This window comes from Thalassophryne amazonica, chromosome 10, assembly GCF_902500255.1.
Source record: "Thalassophryne amazonica chromosome 10, fThaAma1.1, whole genome shotgun sequence".
In the NCBI taxonomy this organism is placed as follows: Eukaryota; Metazoa; Chordata; class Actinopteri; order Batrachoidiformes; family Batrachoididae; genus Thalassophryne; species Thalassophryne amazonica.
In genome coordinates, this window is record NC_047112.1 from 2,310,560 (window position 1) to 2,333,603 (window position 23,044).

The following is a 23,044-nucleotide window of genomic DNA, read 5'->3' on the forward strand; positions in this document are numbered from 1 at the left end:
ACTCCAATTACCACAGACAAGATACAGCAATTAATCCACAATTATTACTTGTTTACCGTAATAATGGCACACATCAGAATTAAAGACAACACATATACATTTGACGTGCACAAAACTTTGAAACAGTCCGTCATCTGAACTGAGGCGATGTGTGTGTGTGTGTGTGTGTGTGTGTGTGTGTGTGTGTGTGTGTGTGTGTGTGTGTGGAGGGGCAGCAACATGTGGTCATGCAGCCAGCTTGGGGGGGAAAGCTGCTGCAGCTAAAGCTGCGCTGCACCCCGGAGGGGGAAGGGAGTGGCAGCATGTGTATCAGTCTCTGTGTGTGTGCTGGAGTTGCAGAAGATAAGAAAGAAGGCAGCCGAATGGTTCACCAAGGCCGTAAAAATTCTTCTGGAGGAAAACAACAGGGTATTTTGTCCTTCAGAGGCTGATAAGTCTGCCATGTTTATGGTTGAGCAGCAAAAACACATTTGCATTACCAGCCCTCCTACAATAAAACCAAATATAAATAAATCTTTGACGTCCTCCACAGAGAATGGCATAAAGCATGTGAAACACCAAGTCTCCCAGGCATCAAGAACCCGCAGGGTAGGTTCCATCTGGGCACGCAGGGACCCCCGGCCCTGATTTCCTTGTTAAAAAATGGTGTCAATAGTGTTCAGAGACCAGCTGATCAATTCCATGGTTAATCCAATATAGTTTGAAAAATTCACAATCCAGTGAAGTAGGGACTTTGAAGGTTGGAGCAGAGATACAGGAGAGAGGAGGAGATGCGACCGCCCTCGCCAGAGTCCGCCGTTTGGGACTCCGTGTTGTGCTGTGAGGCTCATTTGCCTCACAGTATAACACATCTCCATATAGAGCTGACCAGCAGCCAGACACCATTGAAATGTGAGCATTTGCTCACTCAAGTCGGTTACGGCAACGAAATGCAGTCAGGTCGAGTCCCCGATGAGGACGACGAGCAGCAGATGAGCTTCCCTGAGACGGTTTGTGACAGTTTATGCAGAAATTCTTTGTTTCTGCAAACCGATTGTTGCAGCAGCTGTCTGGGTGGCTGGTCTCAGACCATTGTGGAGGTGAACATGCTGGGTGTGGAGGTACTGGGCTGGTGTGGTTACACGTGGTCTGTGGTTGTGAGTGCTGGATGTACTGCCAAATTCTCTGAAAGACCTTTGGAGACATCTTATGCTGGAGAAACAAACATTCAATTCATGGGCAACAGCTCTGGTGGACATTCCTGGAGTCAGCAGGCCAACTGCACGCTCCCTCAAAACCTGTGACATGCTGTGTGATGAAACTGCACAGACTGGCCTTTTATTGTGGCCAGCCAGAGGCACACCTGTGAAGTAATCATGCTGTCTAATCAGCATCTTGATATGTGACACCTGTGAGGTGGGATGGAATATCTTGGCAAAGGAGAAGTGCTCACACACAGATCTGTCAACAATATTTGAGAGAAACAAGTCTTTTGTGAAAATTCAGCTCATGAAAAATGGGAGCAAAAACAAAAGTGTTGCATTTATATTTTTGTTCAGTGTGAGTTCTTGATGGGAAACAAACAGGTTGGAGGGTCATACACATTTTCACCCCTACCTGGCCACTAGGGTGGCCAAAAAATTTTTTTTTTGAATTTCAAGTCACACACCCCTTCATTTTAGGAGAAATGATGAAGAAAATATGTTAAAATTTCATGAAAATCCATCATGTCTAAGTGGTCTCCCAAGGCCCCACTGTTTTTTGCAAAATTAGAAATTTCAGCGAGTCTCGCCCAGAATAACGCCAGTGTCATTACACTACATAAAGATTTCTATACTTTCCAATTTGACTGAATTTAACCTTTGGTCAATATAATCAAGAACAAAATGCATCAGAACCAAAATATGGTGAACATTTATTGATTTCATTATATCACTTTCTACAAACAGATACATTTTTGTTAATACTTTTACACAAGTATTACAGCGATTATATGTTCCACTTAAACTTTTCTTCAAACTTAAACAATATTTCCATTTAACCCTCTGGGGTCCGAGGGCTTTTTTTGGACAGTTCACTCACCTGCAAGGGCGCAATTTAGAACTAGAAATTGTGGGGGACAAAGTGCGAGGCCTGCAGGGCCAAAGCCTATAGGCCGGGGGTCTGGGGGCCGCTTTAGTCCCCCAGAAGCCAACGGTTTCTAGATAAGCTCAGATGCATTCTGAGCATCCAGAACAGCAATTTTAATGTTTTGAGAAGACCATAAAGTGGACACCATTTGACTTATGCAATATGAAACTGTGGATATAAGTACTTTATTCTGAGAATAGCCAGCATTGATTTTATTAACATCTTGGTGTAAATAAGGTATCACCACATGTGTAGAACTCAAAAAGAATGATAGGTTGAGTTTTCATTAAAAAAACAACTGCAATGTGGTAAAATGTATTCATAAATATGAAAGAACAGGCTCTTAATAATTATTAACTCTCACATACTGTATTTTTTTCCTCAAGATTTGTTTTTGCATAAGTTTGAGAAAACAACAGATCATAAGTTTAGGATAAATTACTTATCATGAATTTAATTTTCGAAGTGGCACTAATGACAACACTCATACTGAACATAATTTCACTTGCATAGACTGATTTTGGAGATCAAGCAATAATTGCAGATGGGCTTTCTGAGGTCCCAGATAGCTTTTCTGATTTCCTTTTCTAACTCTCAGAATTTAGTCAATTAGCATATGGTCCATTGATACTTATGTATAGACACTAGTCCCTAGAGGCAACTATTTTTGGTTTCAAATCTGGGCAAATGCAGTCCCAGAAAATTCAGAATGTGACAAGAAACAGGTGTTGGAAACAAGTCAATGCTGCTAAAAATACAAACTTGCAGAAACAAAGACTATTCTGACATGGTTTGCACATAAGACTGACATAGCATGTTTCAAGTACACACATATATGTAAGAAGGTGGGGGGGAAATACCATATTCTGTCCCCCCTGGTTGAAAAGGTGGGGGGGGGGGGCATGTCCCCTTATCCCAGAGGACTATGCATTTATATCAACAACTCATGGTGCACTAATGTTACGGTATCGGATAAGCTGTGTAGCCCAGATGCAGAACTGTTGCTGTTAAAGTGTCAGCCATTCTATCTCCCGTGTCAGTTTACTGCTGTTTACGTTCCACCGGACGCTAACGTTAAGCTAGCACTAGCACAAGTGAGCAGTAGTATTAATAACAGTCTAGCAGCACATCCAGACTGTGTTTTTATCGCAGCTGTGGATTTCACGCAGACTTGAAATCAGTTCTTCACAAATTCCATCGAAATGTGAAGTGTACTACTAGAGGAGATAGAATTTTGGATCAGGTGTATACCAATGTAGCAGATGCATATAGAGCCCAGGTTTTTCCTCACATCTTTCTCTCCTGCTACACTCACGGTACACATCAAGGATCAAGAGCATGGGGACTACAGTTAGAAATGTGAGAATATGGCCAGAGGATGCAATTCCTATGCTCCAAGATTGTTTCCAACGCACAGAGTGGGATGTATTCAGGGAACAGGGTACTGACAATCGTGGTGCACTGGATAAGTACACCTCCACTGTAATGGATTATATCTGCTTCTGTGTGGATCATGTCACATTCTGGAGACAACACCGGGTATTTCCTAACACACCACCTTGGATGACATGCGGAGTACATCTTATTCGAGAAAGGAATATGGCCTTCAATTCTGGGGATCAGGAGGCGTATAGGGTTGCCAGGGCTGAGCTGAGGAGAGGTATTAAGCCTACCAAATGACAATACAAGAGGCGCATCAAAGCCAGATTTGATACCACTACTGATACAAGGCAGATCTGGGAGGGCATCAAGGCCATCACGGACTATACGAGTAAGAGGGAACCATCATTACCCTCTGCTGACTGTTCCACCTTGGCGGAGGATTTAAACCTCTTTTATGCCCGTTTTGATAGGGATAACAATGGCCCGGCCCGGCCCTGCCCTGCCCTGCCCCCTCTCCCCATTACAGATCTTACTCCTGTCCTGAGCACACATGAGGTGAGACGTATCTTCCAAGGCATTAACATCAGGAAAGCAGCCGGACTGGACGGAGTGCTGGGCCGGGTACTTAAAGACTGTGCTGCAGAGTTGGCAGACGTTTTCACCTCTCGCTGTCCTGCGCTCTGGTCCCAGCTTGCTTCAAGACAGCTATAATTGTTCCCCTTCCGAAGCAGTCTAATGTCACAGGTCTCAATGATTACAGACCTGTGGCACTTACATCCATTCCTGCCAAATGTCTGGAGAGACTGGTTATCAAATACATTAAAGCTGCAATATCACCGTTAATGGATCCATACCAATTTGCTTACAGAGAGAACTGCTCAACTGAGGATGCCATTGCTATGGTTCTGCACACATTATTGGAGCACCTGGAGCATAGGAACAGCTATGCACGGCTCCTCTTTGTGGACTACAGTTCGGCCTTTAATACTATCCGGCCATTTGAACTGCGGACAAACTCCATCAGCTGGGTCTCAATTCCATCCTGTGCAATTGAATTGTGGACTTTTTAACTAATCGCACACAGAGTGTTAGAGTGGGGAAAAACATCTCCTCTACCCTTGTTATTAACACTGGGGTCCCTCAAGGATGTGTTTTGAGTCCCCTGCTCTATACTCTGTTTACCCATGACTGCTGTGTCACCTCCCCGTTCAATCTCATTGTCAAATTTGCCAATGACACCACGGTGCTCGGACTTATCACCAATGACAATGAGACACACTACAGGTCTGAGGTGCAACATTTGGTGTCTTGGTGCCAGGACAACAATTTAGCGCTAAACACCAAAAAGACTAAAGAAATAGTTATGGATTTTCGTAAAAAGGGGCATAATGACCATCAACCTCTCTTCATTGGCACTGATGCTGTGGAGAGGGTTAGCAGTTTTAAGTTCTTGGGTGTGACAGTGACGGAGGACCTGTCCTGGGGCATTCACATTGCCTCAGTTGTGGGAAAGGCCCAACAATGCCTCTATTATCTGAGGAAGCTGAGGAGTGCCCGTATCCCTAGATGCCTGATGGTGAACTTTTATAACTGTGCCATCAGTAGTGTGCTGACATATGGGTTGTTAGTGTGGTTCTCCAGCTGCACTAAGGCTGATCAGCAGGCACTTCAGCAGGTGGTGAAAATAGCAGGGAGAATCACTGGGACGACTCTCCCAGAGATTAACACTATCTATCCCACTCGCTGTCTTAATAGAGTGCGTAATATCCTGCGAGATCAGCACCATCCTGCTTATCACTTTTTCCATCTGTTGCCTTCAGGGAGAAGATATAGGGCCGTAAAGGCCAGAACAATGGCCAATAGCCTGTATCCTCAAGATGTCAGATTAGTGAACACAGTGAACAGTTCTTAATCAAATGTAGTAGCACTGAACTGGTTTTGCATTGCTGCATATTGTTATTTATTTATTTATTTGGAAATTGCCCTCTTCCCCCTATGTCCCTCCTTCCATGGATTATAGCCATCAATTAATAGTATTGAACTGGTTTCTGCATTGCTGCACAGTGGCACCGTTTTATATTTATTTGGTCTGCTCTTACTCTTTAATGCATTTTTTCGATATCTTGTTTTTTTATAGCTGTCAAATGTCACTGTACAGATGTTATAAATGTTACATGGGGTATTTAGGGGTTATTTATTGCACTGGTTGCTCTTTTTAACTACGCATGTGGATGCTCCAGATATAATTTCGTTGTTCTTGTGGCAATGACAATAAATGCTTGAATCTGAATGCTTGCTTGGCATAAATGTTTTATTATTGCTGTTAACAGCTCTCCCTGCATCCCAGAATCAAGTTTTATGCCTTTTTTCCCAGTACAACCTGTGCCTGAACCTGTGCTTTCATAATATATATGCTTTTGTTGTGTTTTATAAGTTTAATAAAGGTTTACATTTAAAAATAGGCAAGGAAAAAATAAAGTGAAAAATAATTTTCCACACACATTTATTCAAAACACACAGCAAACTATAATAAACAACTGTTTTGACACTTTATAAAGGTAATTTGAGGTCTTGTGTGAAAGACTGTACAACAAAAAGGTTCAAACAAACACAAATGCACATTTTGAACAATATACAAAATGGTCTACGCGTTTTGTTGTCTTCATCTCAAAGCAGTTTCTGTCTGCTATAGACCCTGTGCAAATGACGTCACAAAACTTCTGTTCCGCCTTGTTGGGGGACAAACAAGACGCGCACACTACAGACGCACACTAGCTAGCTGCAGATATTTGCGATAAAATGCCGAGTTTTTGTGGTATAAATGGCTGTAGTAATCGTAAGAGCAGGGAAACTAATCAGAGTTTCTTCAGGTTACCGGCAATTATCGAGCATCAAGGAGAAAATACACAAGAACTGTCTTCAAAGAGGCGAGCAATCTGGCTAGCACGGATAGCTAGAAGTGACCTTACATCCGAGTCCAGTTTGGCCAATCTACGGATCTGTTCGGATCATTTCATTAAAGGTCAGTCTCCCTATTTAACTAGTGTGTTTTATGTACAGTATTTATTTCACTTATAAATCCTAGAATATGCAAAATTGTCATAGTATCTACATGCAGTTGAGTAACCACACACACTGAAAACACATTAAAAAGCACACACGCAATGTGTTTGGTGCCCGCTTTTTTTCCCCATGAATGTTTGGCGCGTGTGCTTTTTACTGTGTTTGGTGCCGCTTTTTTTCCCATGAGTGTTTGGCGCGCGTGCTTTTTACTGTGTTTGGTGCCCACTTTTTTTCCATGAGTGATCGGCGCGCGTGTGCTTTTTAATGTGTTTTCAATGTGTTTGTTGCGCGCTTTTTTCGCCGAGTGTTCGGCGCGCGTGTGCTTTAATGTGTTTTTAATGTGTTTGGTGCGCGCTTTTTTTTTTTGAAGTGCTCGGCGCGTGTGTGCGTGTGCTTTAATGTGTTTGGTGCTCGCTTTTTTCCGAGTGTTCGGCGCGTGTGTGCGTGTGCTTTAATGTGTTTTTAATGTGTTTGGTGCGCGCTTTTTTTCCGAGTGTTCGGCGCGTGTGTGCGTGTGCTTTAATGTGTTTTTAATGTGTTTGGTGCGCGCTTTTTTCCGAGTGTTCGGCGCGTGTGTGCGTGTGCTTTAATGTGTTTGGTGCGCGCTTTTTTCCGAGTGTTCGGCGCGTGTGTGCGTGTGCTTTAATGTGTTTGGTGCGCGCTTTTTTTCCGAGTGTTCGGCGCGTGTGTGCGTGTGCTTTAATGTGTTTTTAATGTGTTTGGTGCGCGCTTTTTTTCCGAGTGTTCGGCGCGTGTGTGCGTGTGCTTTAATGTGTTTTTAATGTGTTTGGCGCGTGTGCTTTTTTCCCCAGAGTGTTTGGCGCGTGTGCTTTTTAATGTGTTTTCAATGTGTTTGGTGCCCGCTTTTTTCCGAGTGTTTGGCGCGTGTGCTTTTTAATGTGTTTTCAATGTGTTTGGTGCCCGCTTTTTTCCGAGTGTTTGGCGCGTGTGCTTTTTAATGTGTTTTCAATGTGTTTGGTGCCCGCTTTTTTCCGAGTGTTTGGCGCGTGTGCTTTTTAATGTGTTTTCAATGTGTTTGGTGCCCGCTTTTTTCCGAGTGTTTGGCGCGTGTGCTTTTTAATGTGTTTTCAATGTGTTTGGTGCCCGCTTTTTTCCGAGTGTTTGGCGCGTGTGCTTTTTAATGTGTTTTCAATGTGTTTGGTGCCCGCTTTTTTCCGAGTGTTTGGTGCGTGTGCTTTTTAATGTGTTTTCAATGTGTTTGGTGCCCGCTTTTTTCCGAGTGTTTGGCGCGTGTGCTTTTTAATGTGTTCTTAATGTGTTTGGCGCGTGCTTTTTTTCCGAGTGTTTGGCGCGTGTGTTTTAATGTGTTTGGTGCGCGCTTTTTTTCTGAGTGTTTTTCAACTTTTCTTTGTATGTAACTTTATACTCCGCGCGTAAATTAGCTTGATATTCACTCTCTTCAACGCTTCTTTCTACATCGTCCGCCATGTTGGAGTGTTTGCTTGTCCTCCAACATGGTGGGGGGGGGGGGGGGGGGGAGACCCAGTGGCGTTATTGCACAGAGTCTATTACACAAAGGTTACATCACAAACTTCTAGTTCTACTGTGTTTTGGAGTGTTCTGTGCTGCTCCTAAAGCAGCTTTCATTCACACTTTGGCCCACTTGCAGTCCTTACTCCTTACAGTCTGAGGAGCAGCCCTCCCCCTCGCTCCATTGATATGGTAAACAGTGCTTTACACAGAGAAAGCAACAGTTATCCAGTAATATTCACATGCAAACTGCTGCAGATATTTGCGATAAAATGCTGAGTTTTTGTGGTATAAATGGCTGTAGTAATCGTAAGAGCAGGGAAACTAATCAGAGTTTCTTCAGGTTACCGGCAATTATCGAGCATCAAGGAGAAAATACACGAGAACTGTCTTCAAAGAGGCGAGCAATCTGGCTAGCATGGATAGCTAGAAGTGACCTTACATCCGAGTCCAGTTTGGCCAATCTACGGATCTGTTCGGATCATTTCATTAAAGGTCAGTCTCCCTATTTAACTAGTGTGTTTTATGTACAGTATTTATTTCACTTATAAATCCTAGAATATGCAAAATTGTCATAGTATCTACATGCAGTTGAGTAACCACACACACTGAAAACACATTAAAAAGCACACACGCAATGTGTTTGGTGCCCGCTTTTTTTTCCCCATGAGTGTTTGGCGCGTGTGCTTTTTAATGTGTTTGGTGCCCGCTTTTTTTCCCCCATGAGTGTTTGGCGCGTGTGCTTTTTAATGTGTTTGGTGCCCGCTTTTTTTCCCCATGAGTGTTTGGCGCGTGTGCTTTTTAATGTGTTTGGTGCCCGCTTTTTTTCCCCATGAGTGTTTGGCGCGTGTGCTTTTTAATGTGTTTGGTGCCCGCTTTTTTTCCCCATGAGTGTTTGGCGCGTGTGCTTTTTAATGTGTTTGGTGCCCGCTTTTTTTCCCCATGAGTGTTTGGCGCGTGTGCTTTTTAATGTGTTTGGTGCCCGCTTTTTTTCCCCATGAGTGTTTGGCGCGTGTGCTTTTTAATGTGTTTGGTGCCCGCTTTTTTTCCCCATGAGTGTTTGGCGCGTGTGCTTTTTAATGTGTTTGGTGCCCGCTTTTTTTCCCCATGAGTGTTTGGCGCGTGTGCTTTTTAATGTGTTTGGTGCCCGCTTTTTTTCCCATGAGTGTTTGGCGCGTGTGCTTTTTACTGTGTTTGGTGCCCGCTTTTTTTCCCATGAGTGTTTGGCGCGTGTGCTTTTTAATGTGTTTTCAATGTTTGGTGCCCGCGCTTTTTAATGTGTTTTCAATTTGTTTGGTGCCCGCTTTTTTTCCCCCCCGAGTGTTCGGCGCGCGTGTGCTTTTTAATGTGTTTGGTGCGCGCTTTTTTCCCCCGAGTGCTCGCCGCGTGTGCTTTAATGCGTTTTTAATGTGTTTGGTGCGCGCTTTTTTCCCCCGAGTGCTCGGCGCGTGTGCTTTAATGTGTTTTTAATGTATTTGGTGCGCGCTTTTTTTCCGAGTGCTCGGCGCGTGTGTGCGTGTGCTTTAATGTGTTTTAATGTTTGGTGCGCGCTTTTTTTCCGAGTGCTCGGCGCGTGTGTGCGTGTGCTTTAATGTGTTTTTAATGTTTGGTGCGCGCTTTTTTTCCGAGTGTTCGGCGCGTGTGTGCGTGTGCTTTAATGTGTTTTTAATGTTTGGTGCGCGCTTTTTTTCCGAGTGTTCGGCGCGTGTGTGCGTGTGCTTTAATGTGTTTTTAATGTGTTTGGTGCGCGCTTTTTTTCCGAGTGTGCGTGTGCTTTAATGTGTTTTTAATGTGTTTGGTGCGCGCTTTTTTTCCGAGTGTTCGGCGCGTGTGTTTTAATGTGTTTTTAATGTGTTTGGTGCGCGCTTTTTTCCCCGAGTGTTCGGCGCGCGTGTGCGTGTGCTTTAATGTGTTTTTAATGTGTTTGGTGCGCGCTTTTTTCCCGAGTGTTCGGCGCGCGTGTGCGTGTGCTTTAATGTGTTTTTAATGTGTTTGGTGCGCGCTTTTTTTCCGAGTGTTCGGCGCGCGTGTGCGTGTGCTTAATGTGTTTTTAATGTGTTTGGTGCGCGCTTTTTTTCCGAGTGTTCGGCGCGCGTGTGCTTTAATGTGTTTTTAATGTGTTTGGTGCGCGCTTTTTTTCCGAGTGTTCGGCGCGCGTGTGCGTGTGCTTTAATGTGTTTTTAATGTGTTTGGTGCGCGCTTTTTTTCCGAGTGTTCGGCGCGTGTGTGCGTGTGCTTTAATGTGTTTTTAATGTGTTTGGTGCGCGCTTTTTTTCCGAGTGTTCGGCGCGTGTGTGCGTGTGCTTTAATGTGTTTTTAATGTGTTTGGTGCGCGCTTTTTTTCCGAGTGTTCGGCGCGTGTGTGCGTGTGCTTTAATGTGTTTTTAATGTTTGGTGCGCGCTTTTTTTCCGAGTGTTCGGCGCGTGTGTGCTTTAATGTGTTTTTAATGTGTTTGGTGCGCCCTTTTTTTTCCGAGTGTTCGGCGCGTGTGTGCTTTAATGTGTTTTTAATGTGTTTGGTGCGCCCTTTTTTTCCGAGTGTTCGGCGCGTGTGTGCTTTAATGTGTTTTTAATGTGTTTGGTGCGCGCTTTTTTTCCGAGTGTTCGGCGCGTGTGTGCGTGTGCTTTAATGTGTTTTTAATGTGTTTGGTGCGCGCTTTTTTTCCGAGTGTTCGGCGCGTGTGTGCGTGTGCTTTAATGTGTTTTTAATGTGTTTGGTGCGCGCTTTTTTTCCGAGTGTTCGGCGCGTGTGTGCGTGTGCTTTAATGTGTTTTTAATGTGTTTGGCGCGTGTGCTTTTTTTCCCCCAGAGTGTTTGGCGCGTGTGTGCGTGTGCTTTAATGTGTTTTTAATGTGTTTGGCGCGTGTGCTTTTTTTCCCCCAGAGTGTTTGGCGCGTGTGTGCGTGTGCTTTAATGTGTTTTTAATGTGTTTGGCGCGTGTGCTTTTTTCCCCCAGAGTGTTTGGCGCGTGTGTGCGTGTGCTTTAATGTGTTTTCAATGTGTTTGGCGCGTGTGCTTTTTTTCCCCAGAGTGTTTGGCGCGTGTGCTTTTTAATGTGTTTTCAATGTGTTTGGCGCGTGTGCTTTTTTTCCCCAGAGTGTTTGGCGCGTGTGCTTTTTAATGTGTTTTCAATGTGTTTGGCGCGTGTGCTTTTTTTCCCCCAGAGTGTTTGGCGCGTGTGCTTTTTAATGTGTTTTCAATGTGTTTGGTGCCTGCTTTTTTCCGAGTGTTTGGCGCGTGTGCTTTTTAATGTGTTTTCAATGTGTTTGGTGCCCGCTTTTTTCCGAGTGTTTGGCGCGTGTGCTTTTTAATGTGTTCTTAATGTGTTTGGCGCGTGCTTTTTTTCCCGAGTGTTTGGCGCGTGTGTTTTAATGTGTTTGGTGCGCGCTTTTTTTCTGAGTGTTTTTCAACTTTTCTTTGTATGTAACTTTATACTCCGCGCGTAAATTAGCTTGATATTCACTCTCTTCAACGCTTCTTTCTACATCGTCCGCCATGTTGGAGTGTTTGCTTGTCCTCCAACATGGCGGGGGGGGGGGGACCCAGTGACGTTATTGCACAGAGTCTATTACACAAAGGTTACATCACAAACTTCTACTTCTACTGTGTTTTGGAGTGTTCTGTGCTGCTCCTAAAGCAGCTTTCATTCACACTTTGGCCCACTTGCAGTCCTTACTCCTTACAGTCTGAGGAGCAGCCCTCCCCCTCGCTCCATTGATATGGTAAACAGTGCTTTACACAGAGAAAGCAACAGTTATCCAGTAATATTCACATGCAAACTAGTGGAGCAACCATGATAGTTACACACTCTGTTTGAGCACATGAGATTGTCATCAGAGGCTCTCCGTCTGCTTCACTGATCGCTGTGCGGAATGGTGCAGGGCGCATTGCAGATTGGAGCCCAATAGTATGTACTCTTTGGAGCACCCGGGGGCTATTCAAACGGGCCAACTAGTAACATATCACTCCTGAAAACGATCTTTGGCTTTTCACGTGAGGTAAATCTACCCTATGATTGGATTTTGGAAAACCATGTGACGGTGAATCAATTCTGATTGGACACTCACATTGCGCATGTCATCACACAGCTTCTACGAGGAGTACAAAGATGGCCGATGGCTGGCTCGAAAGTCCGCGGAGTTAACTTTTCAGCAAAAAAAAAAAAAAAAAAAAAAGTAAGTTGTCGCTGCTCGTCACTTTGTCAGGATTTCATTGAAATCAGTTGTAGAACTCTGAAAGAACAGTTAGCAAATGTTTTAGATTACTACAATAAACATAAGTGATTATATACTAAGAATATTATTATAATAATTAGTTCACACTAACATTCTGAAGCATTGAGCAATTTAGTAGTGTTCAATGATTAAGTATGATATCAAATAAAATATGATTTTCATGTCCATACCTGCATCCTGCTTTGTTGTGTGTGACCTCTGAATGTCTGTGCTTTCTTCATGAAAAAGACTGTGGTTGCAGTATATCAAGCACGGATCTCATCAGATGGGGAGGATACACGGTGCACTTCAGCTGGGAGGTTGGATTCCACAGAGAGTCAGCATGAGCTCTCACCCTGTGCATGTGTGTGTGATCCAGCTGATCTCCTACCAAACTCTTCCAAATCTCTTATGCTTGAGACTGGATCTCTTGAAGTTTATTTGACAGGCCATGGAGCTTTTGAGAGATGATTTTGCATCAGTTTGTAATGGATATTTTACAGAGCTGATGAAAACTGACCTTTTGTGATAGTTTTGGACAAAGACTTCATATGCGCCAAATCCTACTGAATTATACTGATCTTTAATGCCTCTGGGAGACACTTCCACTTATTGGATTGGCTTAAAATTTCACAGGCATTGTTTATTCAATGATTCTCATAAAATAAGGGGGTGTGTGATATCAAATTTGAAAATAAATAAAAAATTCCTATACATTTTCTGGCCACCCTACTGGCCACCTATTGAAAATTCAAGTGGTCAATCGTCTAGAGTATTTGTGCTGAACTTGGTGCTTCTATCACCATTTGCATATTCTGTTATCTGCTGCACTATGCTAACAGGCAAGCAAAGGCGCATCTTGTCACCAGACAAGGCAGGCAGCTGCTTGGGGCCCCCGATCCACTAGGTGGCGAAAGAGAGTCGAGATTTGCGAGTCGCGAGTGGAAAGTAGACACTTGCGTTTTGAAAAGTCATTCACTTGCACGTCCGTGTGTCTGCAAAGTGTCTCTGCACCTGCAAATTATCAAACTATCAAAACAAGATAATGACAGCTATAAGAAAATGAAGAGGAACTATCCTTCCAGGAGTGAGAAAAGAAAGAAGAAAAAAGAGGAAGAGAGAAAAAAGCAAGACAGTGGTAAGTCAGTCAAAATATAACAAATGATATAGAATGGTGCTAGTCTAGTTTCATTCGCGTTGGCATGGCCATATTTTTCTATGTTGATTTTAATGACTGTACTACAGTACTACAGTTGCTTGGTTTAACTTGACAGTAAAGTTATTTCGGCTCCCTCCACACACCGCACTGTGTGCCATGCATGCCATGAGTGGGCAGCCTCGCGCAGCAGATAAACTACCACAGTCGTTATCAGGCTGGAAGAACGCAGGCAGTAGCTAAAAGCTGAAGAAGATACTTGAATACTTTCAGACCAGAAAACTTAATTTATGTATTGTTTTTAAATTTGGCATGTTATTGGTTTACAGCACACACACACCAGTTGTTTGGAAAGGGCTAAACAGATGAAAGCTGTTATCAGCCAAGCTATGACAGGCCTCTAGTCTGGCCTTTTCTTCTCCTTGTTTTAGCTGCAAGTGTATTTTAAGTTGTGCATCTCGGCCTAAACCAAGTATTTTTCAGCAACCAACCAGTGCCGATTTCACAAATCCTTTGTTGAAACTAAACCATTCCATTGGTTTTAGTCTACAATAAACAAAGAACTGTGTTTTTGAAGAATTGTTAAAATAATGTGGAAATATTAAATAAATGTAATGGATATGTGACTATTATAGCCTATATATCATCCATTATTTCCCTTTTATATACATTTATTTAGGATCATTGCTGAACTTTTTTTTTTTACACCAGTGGTGCCTAGTAAAGAGAGCCAATGCGATGATGTTTCATCTTTGCCAGCTGATGACTGAGTATAACTTGTACAGTACATTTACATTTGATGTCAAGGTCTAATGTACATTTAATGTCAAGGTCTAATGCCAAGTTTCTGTTTTTTCTTTTTATAATTATTGAATTATTACTGAATTATTGAAATGGTGAAAAATTCACGTGTTTATAACTTCACTATTTGTAACTTGTGAAAAAACTATACTATTTACAATTTGTTGGTGATTTATTAAAATAACAAAAAAAAATTGGGTGAATTTCTGCTTGGGGCCCCAACAGACCCTAGAATCGCATCTGCAGGCAAACAAACAAACAATGGGCCCAAAACATCATCATCATGCTTGTTCAACAGAGCTCTCAAGTTGAGATACGCTCAAGGAGATATTTTCCACCAAATCTTGTCTTGCAGGTCATTTTGGTGCAACGTCATACATTAGTATGAGACTGTGACAACATATTGAGACTCCCGCCGAGTGTGTGAGACTTGACAGGACCGTTTTAAAGCGTGAGTCTCACTCCGAATGAGTGAGACTTGACAGCTCTGTGTTCAATGGCATCAAGACTGAAGCTAAAACTTTAATTGGAACAGAGTAAATCCTACCGAAGACCACGGATGACAGGGTCAGTGGAGATGAAACGCAGAAAGACTCATTCTCAAAAGGTATGTTAAGTCCTATACAGGCCCCGAAGCCCATCGGTACCAGTGATCATCACTGGATTATGGAGTACTGAAGCAGACTGACTGGCTGAGACGCCAGTCCATCACAGGTTACTTCCCCAGCCAAGGGAGGTACCCATTTCCAGCTAGGTAGACTAAGATGATGCAAATGAAGTATCTTGTACAAGGACCCAGAAAGGTGACCAGGAATCAAACCCAGGTCTATGAATTGGGAATTCAGAGCATCTTCATATTTAACAGGGAATACCTCTACCCACTTACTATATGCATCAATTAATACTAGGCAATATTTCTCCCCTTCCCCTTGGTTCAGTTTAATGAAATCCATATGGATCGATATGAAATTGTTATGGCTTTAAGCATCCAGTCTCACGGAGTAAACAGCACAACCCTGAACTAATACACAGGTCACTCCTTGCTCAAGGCTGGAGTGTTAATTAAAATGTACATCTGTGCTCAGCAAAAACATGATCTCAGCAAAACAGGTCTGCCCTCTCACTGAGCCAAAGTTCATAACAAAGACAGTAATATTAAAATGAAACATTATATAATTGAAACATGTGTATATGAAGAATGAAGATCAAAGACAGCAAATCAAAGTAAAGACATTAATAATTGATAATATATTAAAAATTCCTGACACTCTCCACTAAGTTACCTGCGCTACAATTCTCAATGGTAAACCAGTTGAAACATTTCTGCTCTCTCCCAAAGGGGACCTCAAGCAACCACTGCAGACCAGTTAATGTCATGGTAGCTAGACAACCAGTAGGTGGCAGCAAATCTACATATCAAAATTTACACTATAGCATGTGACTGTTTAAAGGCAAAAACTGAGTGTAGTCACATTTAAAACAGCACACGGTGGTATCAGAATTAAACAAAATGTCAAGAAGCAGTTTTTGATGAAGTGACAGATGGTTGGACCCATGTGAAGAGTTCCAATATCCTCCATATGGACCTCTTGTCCAGAGGGAATATTTGAATCCCTCAAAAACAAGTTTCATAGAACCTGCAGGTCCTTCAATAGGAACTCTATGGAAACAGAGATTATTTAATTGTTCATTTCAGCTCCTCACCCAGTCCAGGGCAGAACTTTGTGTCCGACGCCACTTTCAGGTCTGTATTGGAGATGGAAATGGGTAGTTTGGGAAGAGCCACCGCAGACACCCGTTCCAGGTCGTTTGTGGTTGTCAGTATGCGCCACTTCAGAATGGTCGGCTGCTTCTCGCCAACTGGACAGAGAGCTCAGTTAAGCCCAAACCCTCAATGAACCTCAGGCCCACTAACATGCTAATGTAAAGAACAGCATGTTAACATCAATATAACATTTACAACTCTGGACAACATGGAGGAGCAACATGTCTTAAAGTGTCAAATCACAGGTTCAAAATGTTAGAGTTCATCTGATACAGACTTGACAGAAAAAGCCAAAAGGACCATCCTTCCTTCTGGTGTCTGGGCATGTGAGGAGCTCTGTGCTCACAGCCGAACTGTTTCTCCTCACAACGAGTTGGATGAAGAGGTTTGAGGATCTGTTTAGGATGCTCCCTGGATACGTGTACCTGAAGGTTTTTTGGGAACGCCCAATCATTAGGGACCAATGGGCTGGATCAGAACAAGCTCAAAGATGTCTACATCCCATTGGAACCGGGTTTATCTGGGGATCCCCAGGAGGAACGGGTCTAAGAGAGGGTCAAACACAACGCCACATCTAAACAGGTCCACAGCAACCTGATCCAGATAAGGGAAGGGAACTGTGCAGCTCAACCATCGTCAGTTTGAAAACCTTTTATAGGTGACTGCTGTGGCAGTGAGCAGATCTTTCTGCTGCAGGAGAATGAGTGGACATTTGGAAACAGCAAATAGCAGATAAGCGTCGACTCAACCTGAAGATGGACTGGTCTGAGTCTTACCAACGGGTGATCGATGCTGGAAGATGTTGTTGACAGGAAGTCCCTCCTTCCTTAGAGACCAACATTCCACGATGCTTCCACTCTGATTTGACGCACAAAGCAGAACCTGTAACATTCAAGAACACTTCAGAACTCCCCTGAAGAATTTTACCCGTTCCACACAACTACGTTTTGAAAGGTAATTCCAAAGAATGATGCAAAATGTTGACACGACCCTGTAATCACCCGACTGTCCTGGTCAAATAACCAGATACCGGGCCAAAGGTGGACTTGGTGTTAGGGCCCAGTCACACGGCACATGACGATCACTGAACAAAGAAAAATAAAGTCCCAAAGTCAAAAATTGTCGAGAAAAAGTGGACAAATAATCCGGCACTTCTCCCATCACTGAAAAGCCAGCGAGTCCAGAGCACATAAAAGAACGAAACAAAACTGAAACTAACAAAAGAAAAACAAAGTGAACGGCGACCTTGACGCTTTAAACAAAATCAAAACAAAACATTCATGATGATGTGACAGCGGGTATCAGACCGAGTGCCAGCCTGTGATCATGTCTGCAGCTAACGTGTGCATGCTACAGCACCTGCGAGATCTGGCTGTCTGAGGTGTCTTCACAACGTGCGTACGCGTGCATGCACACACACACGTCCCAGCCACAGACGGCTGCAATGTGCATAAATAGTTATAAGTAGTTGATCAAATGTTTTTGCCTCTATCGTTTCTGTATGAAAATGTTGCTTTTTGTCTCACACATGGACGAGTCATGTTCAGTTCGTTGGATCTATAGTTACTGACCCGTTCAGATATCATCAATGTGCATGCAAAACACTGGACTTGGGAGGTTGGACGAAGTTGAACGACAAACAAATGGAATGCTGACGGTGCGGGAACTACATAAACGATGAGGAACTGTCAAGACAGATTACAGACAAATTGAGGTTGTCGAGATTCGTTCACATTTTTCAACAGTTTGAAAATTCTGACGAAGCGCCATCTACAGAACGAAGCTGGACGACGGTTAAACGGGGTCTCTGAAAGTCAACGCAAGTCCGGATTTCTTGTTTCGTTTTCACTTCATTGTCCATCATTAGTGCCATGTGACCGGGACTTAAGAAGCAATTCCAGAGGAAGCAAAAAGGGATAGCAGGGGAAAAAAAAGGATAAGACTAGAGATCTGAGAGCATATTCTCCTAATGATAACCAGGTTCTGCCACGCAGACTGGTGCTCACACATTTACGGGATTCTGAGCATATAAATAAAGCTAAACTGTTACAGTCATTTTGCCAGATCCTCCTCGTGTTCTAGAGGATCTCATGGTTTTTACTGAGTACCTGCTCAGAGTTCTCTCTGGTTCTACTGTGTACCTCCTCGGAGTTCTCTCTGGTTCTACTGTGTACCTCCTCTGAGTTCTCTCTGGTTCTACTGTGTACCTCCTCACAGTTCTCTCTGGTTCTACTGCGTACCTGCTCAGAGTTCTCTCGGGTCAGAAACTTGAGGTGAGTGACTGCAGGGTACTTTTCTCTCCTTAGGGGATCAGTGGTGCATCGCAGGAACAGCGACGGTAAGAGTTCTGTATCAATGCGACACTTCTCGCTCACGACACTGACCACCACCTGAACAAACACAGCAAATATCAACAGTCTGTCCTGAAGATGGCACTACAGGAAAACAAAATGCTTCTAACAGTTTCTGAAGTGCTATTTCCTTCTCGACCTTGTAGAACTGAACGGGGGAAGAGCTGCTGCCGTCTGTCGCTGCAACTACAATGTTCCCACCTCCTGTGAAGGCGATGTCGGCCAACGCTACACGGCCTCGCAGGCGACACAGACTTTCGCTGGCGGTTAGCAGGGCGCCCCCTGGCTTCAACAGTGACACGGTAACCAAACCGCTGATGGTCACTGCCAACCAGCCTTCCATCGGCTTCCCACCAAACAGAGTCAAAGAAGGAGAGAACTTCACACGGGAAAACTTCTCACCGAAGTTTGTGGAGCCTGACTGTGCAAGAAAACAAACAAGATGTCGGTAAATATGTGCAAAAGTAAAACACTCCACACGTGACTCAACCCCCTAAAAAACAAAACAAAAAAAAGAAAAAAAAAAACAACCCATGTTTGACTGTAAGTGAACGTGAGCTACAGCTGAGAAGGTTAACGCGGGACTGATAGTGTGGACGCGTTGGCATGTTCATCACAGAGCGGTGATCAACGTGTCATTTTTGCATGAACAGATGTATCAGCTCCACGTGGCCCGCTGTGTCTGTAAGAGTCCACGCGGTCCTGACAAGGGTTACTGGGCCACAGACGAGGATCCAGGCATGAGGACCAGACAGAGCCTCAGTCTTAGCAACCTGTGTGAACATGAACATATATATACACATCAACGCATTACCATTTCAACATGTAGTGCTAACTTGACACCGTTGTGCAGCCAGCTCAATGCGACAATGGGGTCCCCGTCCATGGAACTGGACAATGAGCTCTCCCAGCTGTTTACCAGGTGATCTGACATTGACCAGCACCTAATCTGACCATCTCCATCTGCAGACAGAAGTCTGGAGCCTAAACACACAAAAAGTGAAAAAAAGAGAGGATGGTACAGAACCAAGGAGCTGAGATTAAGCAGAGCGCACGATGTCCCGTTGACATCCTGAACATAGCTTGTGAATTCCTCACCTGATTGGTCCCACTCCAAACAGGAAATGACCTCAATGTGTCCAGAGTTGATGGAGAAGACATCCCATGGATGCTCAGTGTCAATGATGTGGATCATGTGACTGACCTCTAAAACACAGAGCACAACAGGTGGGGTATTGAGATGTCACATGTCCATCTGATGCCCGTATCTGAGGTACCTTCTGGAGAAGGTTTAACTCCTGACAGATGTGACAGAGTGAAGAGAAACTAAAATCTATCCTGTAATTATTAAATAACACAAAAATCTAAGTGGATGACTTAAGTGAGTTAACACATTATCACTTGGTACCAGCAAACGTCTTTTCTAGCAGGTGACCGTAAACCTACGACAGGGGTAGGCAACCTGTTCCAGAAAGAGCCATGAGGGTGCAGGTTTTCTTTGCAGCCACTGACTCCACCAGGTGATTTTACTGATTAATATCACTTTGAGCAGATGGAATCAGTTAATCAGTGAAATCACCTGGTGGAGTCAGTGGCTGCAAAGAAAACCTGCACCCTCATGGCTCTTTCTGGAACAGGTTGCCTACCCCTGACCTACGAGCTCAACTCTCAGTAAGTGGAAATAAATGCCATCATTTTAGAAAAAGTCTTCAGATTTGCAGCTGAGCTGCTGTGTGTGTGTCTGATCCAGATCTCAGAAGCTGAGTGGGTCCTGATCAGTACTCAGATGGGGCAAACTGTCGCCGCCCTCACTTGCATCGCATGCGGTGTGAACGAGGCTTAAGACCAGGGGCAGCGTGTGTTTCTGCAGGTGAAACTGAAGTTGCGCGAGGATGGGAATCTGGCGTAAAACCTGTGCCATATCCTGGTGGGGGTCTGTACTGGACCCGCTGTAGTGATCTTGAACACATGGGAGCAGCTGAAAGACAACAACTTCAGATTCATCAGTTGATCTCAAAGAGTCAGGCAGCACAAATTAACAAGTTTCTTCATTCTGCAGTGAATGAAGGCACTCTGAGCGTACTCTTCTGCCAGAGGACCAACATCTTCAGAGTCAACAGAGATGGACTCTGAATTTTAGGAAGAGTGCAGCCACACTCACCTATGCACCAGGAGTGAATTTTGGATTGTTGAAGGGCACTTCATTGGTTTTCCTGAGAGAAACTTGAGCTGAGGGTTCTACGGTCACATGCCCACACATCCGACCTGCAAGCCGGCACCTCCTCTCCTATTAAACCTGTGAGCATCAACCAGAAGCCACCAGAGTGAAATGATTTTTCAGAACACGCTCTGAGGGAGCATCCCAACACCTCCATGTCCATCTCCTCATCACACTCCCTGATACTAGGAATGTCCCGATCCGATCACGTGATCGGAAATCGGGCCCGATCACGTGGTTTCAGACTTCATCGAAATCGGACGTTGCATCCCGATCAGAAATCCGATCTAGATTTTATCCTCATTATTTTGATCAGCACTATTTCAAGTTCATTATTGCAGATTTATGGGCCTTTCACTCGTCAGAAGCGTCAAGAATCGGTGTAAAAAGCATTATTTTCAAAGAGATGTGTTGCTTTTTAGAGGAGTCAGAAGCGTCGTGTCAAAAGCTGAACTAAAGCGATACTTTTGACGGGAGCGCGCATTGCCTCTTGTCGACAGGCTGACGCGATCAAAATTCAACCCAACCTTTTGTTTTTATTTTATTTTTTATTGAACAAAAGAAAAAAACATAAGTTCAACCCAATCCAACTTTCGACACTGAGCTGTGATGTAGCTTCGCGCTGTCCAATAGGAACGACGCGCCGGGCCAAAACACGGAAGACTAGTGGCTGATCTGTACAAAACAGGAGCAGTTTTCTGAAGAAAAATCCTTGGAAATGTTTTGTTGTTGTTTGTTACCTCAAAATTTGTAATTACTGTTTAAAAAAACTTTAGAACATTTGTAATTAAAATAGCTAAATAAGTCAATAAATGGTTCTTTAGAAACCTTTCATCTGTAAATTAAAACCACATGTTATTTCAGATTAGATAATTTCTTGTTTAACATGAGGAACCTCGGACATTTATTTTTAGACAAATAAAATAACATGGAAATTTGTACATTTTTTAAGTCTGGTAGATTATTGATTGTTCAAGCTACCTCAAGGAGAAGTGCACTGTTTAAGTGATAATAAAATAAGGTGATTAAAAAGAAAATATAATATATTTAGCATTTGTTCATTCAGTTTTTTAAAGTATCGGATCGGGACTCGGTATCGGCAGATACTCAAAATCAGATGACTCGGAATCGGATCGGGCCAAAAAAACCTGATTGGGACATCCCTACCTGATACCTTCACTTTTTCCCCTGCACCTTTTCCTGAACTTTGTTTTCTGGTTGTTGCTGTTTTATTGTTCAGTTCTCATTTGCAGTTCTCAAGAGGTTAAGGTAAGATGTTTTCAGCATTTTTTTTTATCCCTTTCCTGTGTGCTTACTTTGACCCTATCAGGCTTTTATTGTGAAGCAGAATCCAGACACATGAATGAGGTAAACGTCCAGAATATGAGCAATTCATGGAAACACCTTCAGCTTTGTAATATTTGACTGATTTGCTCGCTGTGGCTGTCAGTAAGCTGCATAAACACACCACTGGATTTCTCAGTTTCTGCTGAAGATCTCATTTTTACAGTTTGTTTTTGTGAACGGGTGATACAGGTTTTCATGTTTACATTTGTAACAAGTGTGTCTTGCCATCATTCCTCTGGTAGCATCAGCATCTTGTACCTTTGTCATCATCTTCATTTTTGAGGTCGGTGGTGAAGGCCACCAGGTTCCTGCAGGACCAGGCACAGACCAGCGGGATGCTGGGACAGTGAGTGGACTTTGGCTTCTTCTCCCACTCACACACATAAGCCAGCTCCATGATTCAATTAAAAAAACAAAACAACCAAAAAAAAAAAAAAACACAAGAAGAACTTGAAGCCTGTCCAGCAAGATCTGAAACCAAAAAAGCTCAGAGTCACTCACTGAGTACAATCTGATTATTCTGTGCTGGTCAAACAATGAATCAATTATCAAGAGAATCATCCATTACAGGAGACAATTTAGACACTAAGAAATATAATCCTATTAACTGATTTGCTGACATCACAACCAAAATACAGACGAGTCATTCCTGATCAAATAAGACCAAATTCAAAACTCACTCTCATATTCTTTGGCAGAAAATATTAATAATAAGCCTTTAAAGTTTTAATTTGTGCTTTACTGCAGGTATTTTTTTGGTACAAACGGACATTATTTTGCTCCTTTGACGTGTCAAAATTTGAGAATCAAATGATGTTTGTAAATTGAAAAACGTCATCGGATCAGATTTTACACTTCAAAGAGAACTTTGAAACTGAACAAAAATTGCTGCAAATAGGTTTGATTTGTTTGTGTTCAGTAAGTTTTATTCCTGTTCTAAAGAAAAATATTCCTACTTGGGCCTCATCGATGTTTATTATCGTCAAGAATTTTTAAAGATTAAGTTTGGTTTTGTTGTTGAGCCTCACTGCGACGATGCTAATGCTAACAATCATTTAGTATGACGCCGGCAAAAATAAAAGACAAACGTAACTCCAACACACACAATCAACATAAATCAGCAGAATACTGAACACAGGTCGACAG

The 23,044-nt window shown here is 43.2% G+C and overlaps 1 protein-coding gene across 1 annotated transcript in view; it reads right to left on the minus strand.

The window, feature by feature from the left end:
* The window catches only part of med16 (mediator complex subunit 16), a 29,921-nt gene extending 7,554 nt beyond the window's left edge, over positions 1-22,367 (minus strand). Inside the window, exons 1-7 of the mRNA XM_034179296.1 lie at positions 22,157-22,367; positions 19,432-19,539; positions 19,148-19,317; positions 18,473-18,754; positions 18,223-18,372; positions 16,759-16,864; positions 15,922-16,077 (exon numbers count right to left, since the gene is read on the minus strand). Coding sequence (XP_034035187.1) covers positions 15,922-16,077; positions 16,759-16,864; positions 18,223-18,372; positions 18,473-18,754; positions 19,148-19,317; positions 19,432-19,539; positions 22,157-22,295 — 1,111 coding nt within the window. The 5' untranslated portion in view covers positions 22,296-22,367. The remainder of the gene's footprint in view (positions 1-15,921; positions 16,078-16,758; positions 16,865-18,222; positions 18,373-18,472; positions 18,755-19,147; positions 19,318-19,431; positions 19,540-22,156) is intronic.
* Positions 22,368-23,044: the final 677 nt, after the last annotated feature.